The sequence below is a fragment of the Pseudorasbora parva genome, chromosome 4, assembly GCF_024679245.1.
Source record: "Pseudorasbora parva isolate DD20220531a chromosome 4, ASM2467924v1, whole genome shotgun sequence".
In the NCBI taxonomy this organism is placed as follows: Eukaryota; Metazoa; Chordata; class Actinopteri; order Cypriniformes; family Gobionidae; genus Pseudorasbora; species Pseudorasbora parva.
The window spans coordinates 51,666,527-51,675,272 of record NC_090175.1 but is presented as its reverse complement, the minus strand read 5'-3'; the positions used below and the strand labels follow the sequence as shown (position 1 = coordinate 51,675,272).

The 8,746-nt window shown below is 38.5% G+C and overlaps 1 protein-coding gene across 1 annotated transcript; it reads left to right on the top strand.

The window, feature by feature from the left end:
* The first annotated feature begins 496 nt into the window (after nt 1–496).
* On the top strand, nt 497–5,277 carry LOC137074155 (zona pellucida sperm-binding protein 3-like). Its single transcript, XM_067442848.1, has 9 exons — nt 497–1,233; nt 1,889–2,007; nt 2,159–2,262; nt 2,351–2,525; nt 2,600–2,717; nt 2,981–3,072; nt 3,152–3,240; nt 3,337–3,456; nt 5,144–5,277. The coding sequence occupies exons 1-9, from the start codon at nt 532–534 to the stop codon at nt 5,266–5,268; spliced, it is 1,644 nt and encodes a 547-aa protein (XP_067298949.1). The 5' UTR covers nt 497–531; the 3' UTR covers nt 5,269–5,277.
* The last annotated feature ends 3,469 nt before the right edge of the window (nt 5,278–8,746 follow it).

Sequence of the window (8,746 nt, the reverse complement as noted above, 5' to 3'; positions counted from 1 at the left end):
ATAGTATATTGAGTATAGTATCTTTCCCTCAATTAGCATATGTCATAGTGGTATAAATGAGTAAAAGAAGAACTAAAAAGAATTGATGTGTGTAAATATAAATAGAAGCGTAAACAAATATAGCAGTATAGTTATAGAAGTATAGCTAATTCAACAAAGGTTATCCACTTAATTTTTAATTTTATTTTAAAAATGCCTGTATAAATATGTTGGTATGAAATATTAAACATGAGCCTAATTGCTTAATGTAAGTATAAAATAGTTTTTTTTGTTGTTGTTTTTTTTTTTATTGTAAGGAAAACATATTTATATATATTTTAAATAAATGTTCTGGTGAAAACCCATGTTTTACAGTTTTGTCTATATTTACAATAAATGAATCTAATTCCTTTGATTGGCATGGGCTGGAGGGAAATTTAAAAGGGTGGGGTCAAATTTGAACCTGACCTTTCCAACCAATCAAACTTTAAAGAGTGACAGGAAGTTGTTATATCCTTTGAGAACTCAGAGGAATGTATTGAGAGACCAACAATGGGAAGAAGTGCAGTGGTTATTGATTTTATATTTATAGTTTCATGTGGACTACTCTGTTGTACTGAACAATTGAATCTATGGGAACAAGCTTTAGGCCAGGACTCGAGTCAAAATGCCTTCAGATATCCAATGCCAGTCCAAGGGCCTGCAAAAACTGATCAAAGAGTGGTAGGCTTTGCATCTAACGCGTTTCAAAACCGTATTGAATCCAGGGGACCTCCACCTGTGACTCCTTGGAGACCTGGCCCAGCATTGGCGGGACCTTCATCGCAAGAGCTACCAATGCAAGCACAATCCCAGAGAACCAACTACGCACCCATGCCCCTTCCTCCTAGAAAGCCTTTGCAAAGCCAAGTGAATTTTGGACTAAAACCTGAGCAAACGGTTCAGACTTTCTCACAAACACAACAGGGATTCCATGGGCCCATTCCAGGTCCTAACCTCATTCCTGAGGTCAAGAATGAAGTGGTTATGGGGCCACAGTTTGAACCCAAGGTGCCAGAGCCAGCGAACACGGTGGAGGTTCATTGTGGGGAGGTCTCTGTCAAACTGCAGGTGAGGCAGGATTTCTTAGGGAACAATCAGTTGATCAACCCCTCTGATCTGACGCTGGGTGGTTGTCCATCGGTTGGATTTGATGACCTTGCCGGGATCATTGCCTTTGAATCCGCACTACAAGGATGTGGAAGCGCACTAACGGTACTGTATATTTTATTACTCTATATAATGTATACAAAAATGTATTTCTTTCAACTTACTTTAACTAGTAAAGTACAAAGAAAAGGTTTCCAGTGTCTTCACTGAACAACTTGTAAATTATATAAACAAATTTTGCTTTGCTACACACTCAGAAAAGTTGGGACATGGGTATGTTTACAACTGTCACGTCACCATTTACTTGTAATAGTTTGGGAATTGAGGATGCTAATTGTTGGTCTGCAAGTGGATTTTTCTCCCAATCTCACCTGATACAACCGCTGCTCAAGTCCATGGTTTGGGCCATACATTTTCAGTAGGAGACAGCTCTGGATAAGCACATCCACTCTATGGTGTGGCGTGTCTACAAAACCACTTTGTAGCACTGGCTGAATGATGTCTGGTGTTGTCTTGCTTCTGGAAAGATGTCATTGTGTCTGTACAATCTCAAAATATGCTTCCATGTCAGTGGTAACTTAACACACATGCATGCACCCCCAAACCATGACGGTCTGGATGGTTCCTTTCGCCTTCCAGACTAAGAACTCTATAATCTGAAACCTCGTTCATCTGACAGCTGTCTGCTACTTTAAAGGTTTTAACGTTTTAATATTTTGTATGAATATGCATTTAACTGCAGTCCATTATTTCCTTTCAGATGACTGAGGATTCACTGGTTTATTCCTTTGTTTTGGCGTATTCACCTTCACCTCTTCCTAACACGCCTATTGTGAAGTCCAATGAAGCTATGGTTGCAATTCACTGCGTCTACCCAAGGTAATCCTCTTTAAATCTTTCAAACTAACGGCAGCCATGCTTCATTACATTACTTTAATGTACATTTAACCTCCTAATTTTACAGTTTAAGTCATATATACTTTATTTGGTTCTGTACATGATTCAACACATTGTTACTTGTAACTTTCAGGAAGCACAATGTGAGTAGTAATGCATTGCATCCCACCTGGGTGCCCTATGTTGCAGCGAGAGCTGGAGAAGAATATCTACACTTCTCTCTTAAGATCATGACTGGTAAGGTTTTTTTTTTTTTTTTTTTTTATCATTACTGTTAGTTCTTAACCTGAATGTCTTATTCTGATGGTCTTAACCTGTCCTACAGATGACTGGCTGTATGAGCGACCCTCGAACGCCTACTTTCTGGGAGATTTCATAAACCTGGAAGCCGCAGTGGTCCGTGCGAATCATGTTCCCCTGAGGGTGTTTGTGGAAAGCTGTGCTGCTACTTTGGGCCCCAGCGGGAAAGCCACAATCTACACGTTCATCGAGAACAGCGGGTGAGCGACTATTCCAGACAGACCTATCGAACGCTTTACTGTTGTTGGTTTATAATGTTAACTAAAACCTTCAGATGCATGTTGGATGCCAAGCTGACCAATTCCAGATCCAGGTTCATGCCCAGGATACAGGACGACAAGTTACAATTTCAGATAGAGGCATTCAGATTTAAGGAAGATTCCCGAGGATTGGTGAGTCTACAACAGCTTGTCACTACCCTTAAAAGGACAACTATGAACCTTAGCAACCCCTAAAAGGTACCCTTTAGGATGTTAATGTGTCCTTGAGGTACGACCATGAACATTTGTGAGCAAATAAGATATGTCCCTCTTAGGTTATTGCCCACTGACGAGCTGTACCCCTAAAGGTTTTGCACTTTTGTTTCTGAGGTTGTATGGTTTGCTCCATTTGTTAATCTGAATTAATCAGGTTGAGTTTTGTTTCTCTCTCCCAGATCTACATCACTTGTCATTTAAAAGCTACTACAACATCCAGACCTATTGATGCGCTAAACAAGGCCTGCTCGTTTGTTCAAGAAACAAACAGGTATGGGTTAAGCATGTCCAAAGCAAGTTTAGGAGTCTCCATCTACATCCAGTGAGCATTGCTGTGTGTTTCCTAACAGCTGGACTGCTGCAAATGGAGATGATCAGGTGTGTGGCTGTTGTGAGACCAGCTGTGCCATGAGGAAGAGCAGAAGTCTGGACACGGATGGTATCGTTCCACTATACATTAAATCCATCCAAATATTTTGGAATGCTATAAACTACTGCTGTGAGACTTAAATGTTTAAATCTGTTTTGTTTCAAGATATCACGTTGGAAGATGAGGCTACCATTGGACCAATTTTTGTCCAGCATATGCTACCAATGGAGGATGAGCCTTTACTGCAAATTCAAGAGTCTTATCAAGTGCCATCGAAAGATGCAGGTAACTGGTGATTTGACTAATGTGATGGATTTAGTATACAGTGTCCCTTAAATGCAAACTACCATTCAAAGGTTTAGGGTTCGTACATCATTACTCCAGTCTTCATGATCCCAGAAATTCTGGGATCATGAAATTCACTTCTTATTGATGTTGAAAACAGTTGTGTAATATTTCTGTGGAAGCTGTCATTTTTGTAGGCTCCTTTGTATGGAAAGAACAGCGTTTACTTTAAATGAAAGTCTTTTGTAGTCTTGTCATTGCCTTTTACGGTCACTTTTGATCAATGTATCGTTGCAGAGGAGTTCGTTTCTTAAAACCAACAAAAAAAAAATACTAGGCTCTGATGGTATTTGTCAAAATTAAGACCATTATAGGTTTCAAAGCTTCCTGAAACATGTTTATAATGAACTACTACAAGGTTGTGGTTGTTCATACATGCATGGGGAAATAATCTAAAAGCGATAGATAGATAGATAGATAGATAGATAGATAGATAGATAGATAGATAGATAGATAGATAGATAGATAGATAGATAGATAGATAGATAGATAGATAGATAGATAGATAGATAGATAGATAGATAGATAGATAGATATGTGTCTGTTCACCCAGAGCTTTTTTTTTTTTTTTTCATTCCACTGTGCTACATTTCCATTATTTTCAATGTAAACCTGTGCTGGACGGACAACTTTAAGAGCTGCCCTTTGGTCTTTTGTAGCATCTCGAGCATGACGTGGCATTATAAAAAAACAACACTGCTCAAGTTAAACCTTGAATGAATGTTTCGCCCGATCATTACATATTAGCATCTTTAGCAACCTGGATCTATATGGATCTACCTCTCGCAATAATATAAAACTCTCCTGATATTACAGAAAAATAAAATAAAGCATAATTCATTACCTTTTGGAGCTTGGAGGGGTTCAGTTTGAGCAGATGTTTTATGGCATCACTGTCCTCGTCAGAGATCATCTCCCTGTACATTCAGCATCTGACTTATATTCACCATATCAAACATATTCCCAAAACTATCATTCTCAACATCTCTCTATAATCTTTTTTTTTTTTTGATCACTGACAGCTTCACATAATCCACCATCAAGTGACAGTGACACTACTATTTGATTGCATTCAGAACTTTACAGTAAATCGCTGAGCCATTTTAAGTTTTGCTAACAATACTTCCTTTTTTTTTGCCTGTGGCAACGGAGTGAAACGTCACATTGTGTATCAGACATTGCCACCTTGTGGAATAAAGGTGAACTACACTTATTCAGTCAAAGATTCAATAATTGCTGTCCAGAAAAAAATACTTTTACTGTTCCACATGTTGGGTCACAAGCAACCATGTAGCGTAGCATATGTATGGAAACCAGGCATTCTTTGGACTCTTTATACTGTTTATAATTAATTGATTGAGGAATATGAAGACAGTTGAGGTCTAACTTAAAAAATAAGTAGAGTAATAAATGATGCCCTGGTCACTAAAGCTGTATGTGTTTAAGGGTTAAAAGGTCAACTTTAACTAGGTTTTGACCTGCACCTTGTGTGTTAATGGCAAAAACGCATTCTGTGTGAACTTGCCCTAGAGTTTACCTACTTTTTGGGGATTTTTGGGGCCAGTGTATATACAGTGGTTTAGGTCCAGCATCAATATCTTAACCCTTTCTCCTTTATCTTCTCTAGAGTACTCCAGCGAGTTGGTGCTTGTGACTGGTTTGGTGGTTGCAGTTGGAATTTTGTGTGTCGTTATCCTCGGAACGTTGTTGTACCGAAGGCTCCAGAAACGGCATGTGCTGACTTGTGAATGACAATAAAAGGTTTTTGTCCAATGGCTATTTTTTTTTTTTTTTCCCTTCTTTCTTGGTCTGCTGTTGCCTGCAGTTAGTTTAAGCCCATTAGGTTCTTGTTTCTGTTCAGGGGATCCCATCTGTAGTAAATGACCCATCAACGTTTAAAATTGCTGACGTGGCACTGTTTGGAGCACCGTTGCAATTTGACATTCACGGCTTTCCAGCATTGCACTGTTAAAGTGACAACAATGTACTGGATGTGCTTTCAAAGAAAAAAAGTTAAATTCAAACCAGAAGATCTGACTATGATTTGACCTCTTGACCAAAAAAATCATAATGAAGGTTTTGACTCTACAATAATGTTCAAATGTCGAGGCCCGTTGTACAAAGCTAGCTGAACACTAGCTTCAGAGTAGGTTTAGAGTTGAGAAATTCCGGATAAATACAACCTGGTTTAGCTCAAGTTCAACGGTCTCTGTCAACTCAGGTTTAATCCAGAGTTTGCCATTAACTCTGAAGCGCGTGCACCTGAAAGTGACACGTGCGGAAAACAACCAATCACAGTGTCCGTTTGATTCCCTTCACTCGAGAGACGGTGCAATTCCCTTCTCTTCTGAAGATTGAGAGCTCGTTTTGAAAATATCGTGAAATTAAATGCGGTTACAAAGCAGGAATAAACGCTGCTGCAAAAGTTTGAGAAGGCTGCTGAAAGAACTATCTTTGCATGATGTAAATCAAAGAAATATGCCTAAAAATAGGTTCACAAAGAGCTCGAATACACGTTTAAAATACTTATTGCATGTATTCTATTTTTATATTAATATCTTGTTTCTTGTAAATAAATAAAATAATTATATTAATATATTAAATGACTTAAAAGTAATTCATATTTTATAAAGATGAGCAGTTTTTTTTTTTTCATTATAAACTGCTTTAACGAGAGCTAAAAGGAGGGGTGGGTTTTACTTGCAGCTGATTGGTCCAGTTTGGGTTTGCAATCTCTAACCCAGATTATAATCTGTTCCCGACTCAGTTTATCCATGTAGTGTAAATTACTGGTGATGGACACTGCTACAAATCAATCCCAACTTCATAAGCCTGAAAAAAAGTTTGCTCAATAAACGCAAACTTAACTGGGTTAAAACCTAAACCGGCTTTGTGCAACAGGCCACTGGGGCTCAAAAGATTTTCTTTTGCTTTTGAAAAGCTAGTACTTTTTATTTGGCAAGGATGCATTAAATTGATCAAAAGTGACTGTATTTTTTTTTTCATGTTACAAAATATTTATATTGCAAATAAATGCTGTGCTTTTGAGCTTTCTATTCAGAAAATTCCTATAAAATATATTGTGCTTTCCACAAAGATATTAAGCCGCATAACTTTTTTTCAACATTGATAAATCAGCATAGAATACTTCTGAATGATCATGTGACACTGAAGACTGGAGTAACAAGATTTGCATCACCGGAATAAATTACATTTTAAAATATTCAATGGAAAACAATTCTTCTTAATTGTAATATTTGACAGCATTTCTGTTTTTACTGCATCTTTGATCAATGCAGCCTTTATGGGCATGCCGACGACACCAAACATTTGACCATAGTGTTCGTACAGTTGTATAAAATGTATGGCTGATGGACCTGAATACAGTTTGTGTTCTTTATTATATTTCTCGTCATAGAATATGAGACTAATATAAAACTACTTACATAAAAATGGCTTTTATATGTTGGTGACTGAGTTTTATGGCCTGTGTCTTGCATTTGGTGAAACGGACTGCATCCGTGCACATGGCTCATGGGAACAGGAAGACAAATAGACATAATTAAAATGGTCATAAAAGCAATAGGAAGCTTTATTAAAACTAAGTGGGGTATGGAAGTATAATGGTGTGTTTGTAGCCAGCTGATGTTGTGTAATATCAGTGGGTTTTACAAACACGTCCATTGACTCACAGTGACCCAGTAATGAGTAATAAACCACGTGGTTTATGGTGTGGCAGTTTGCTGCCTTAAGAACACCCAAAACGAGAGAGAGAGAGAGAGAGAGAGAGAGAGAGAGAGAGAGAGAGAGAGAGGGGAAAGCTCATGGAAATCATTATCATTCAGATCAGGGCAGTTATGTATGGAAGCAGAAAAGACTCATTAATAATTCACGCAAAAAACACAATGCACACATGTGTAGACAATTTCACATGCATGAAATCAAATTTACATGCACAAAAAACTATTCACGTGCGAAAAATAAAATTATATAGGCCTATTCATAAAATACATTTCACAAATGCAAAACACGTAGATTTACAACTGTGCATAAAAACTTTTGAATGTTTAAAATTTACAAGTTTGTCCCTGAATGTGAATGTGCAAATCGTCATTCGCGTGTGAATCGCCTTGGATGTGTGTGTGTGTTTGTGTTTGTGTATTTTGCATAGACAGTAAAAGAGACAAAAATACATTTTCTGTCTTTTCTCAGTCTAGAAGGCACCAAATTCTAAAATAATTTGTAATTGTCCCTGAATGTGAATGTGAATGACGAATGTGAATGACGAACTGTGGGCAAAGGCTGATGACGTAACACCAGGTGGGCCCGCCCTCACGTGACTATGATTGGCCGATTGATAAGCCTAAATCCCATTGGCTAAAGAATACGACTGCTCCAGGTGAGGAGAGCGCTGCCAGGGGAGTCTCAAAATACACACACACACATCAAAGGCGATTCAAACGCGAATAACGATTTGCACATTCACATTCAGGGACAATTACAAATTATTTTAGAATTTGGTGCCTTCTAGACTGAGAAAAGACAGAAAATGTATTTTTGTCTCATGGGGATGAAAGACTCCAATTCCCAGAATGCTTCGCTGCCCTGTGAGGCCACTCCCAAAGCCACTGCTACTGGATTACTGCGACTGAGTTGAAGACACTACCATTAAAACCTGAACGTGTCTGTTAAATATAACGAGTGAGTCACCGCACGAGTATCACAGCACTGAGCACTAACTGCAGGAGTGAGAGAAATGAGCTTGTGATGAGAGCTGAGGTAATCGCGACTACACTCGCGGCATACATTCACAACGCGAGTTCAGTCTGGCGCTTTTCAGTTCATGCCTTTGCAAGCTTAACTTTCATAGAAATTAATTTGAGAAGTTATTAAAAGACTTACATTGCTCACCATAGCTCCGTTTAAATGAGTGCCTGCAGCTGCGAGCTGAGCTATGAGTGTGATCTCCATCCCCCATGCGCGGGTTCAAAACATGCGGAAATGGCTCCCTCTGCTGGCTGTAGTCTTTAGCCTTTGGCCAAACATTCCTCCTATGATGCAAATATCGTCAATTTGCATCTTAGGAGGAATTTTTCCAGAAATAAAATGCATAAATCTCTTGTCTCAGGGGAATATGAGGGGGGAGAGCACAATCATTTGAATATACTCCAGGGTTTCTACTGATACAAAGCCATATGCTAATCGCTGAAGTAACCCTTTAAAAAGTAAA

What these genes read in the sequence shown, in the direction of transcription:
- LOC137074155 (XM_067442848.1), top strand. Translation starts at nt 532, where the DNA reads ATGGGAAGAAGTGCAGTGGTTATTGATTTTATATTTATAGTTTCATGT. An exon ending in CTCTCTTAAGATCATGACTG is followed by an intron (nt 2,263 to 2,350) that starts GTAAGGTTTTTT and finishes CCTGTCCTACAG; the next exon opens with ATGACTGGCTGTATGAGCGA. An exon ending in ACGTTCATCGAGAACAGCGG is followed by an intron (nt 2,526 to 2,599) that starts GTGAGCGACTAT and finishes TAAAACCTTCAG; the next exon opens with ATGCATGTTGGATGCCAAGC.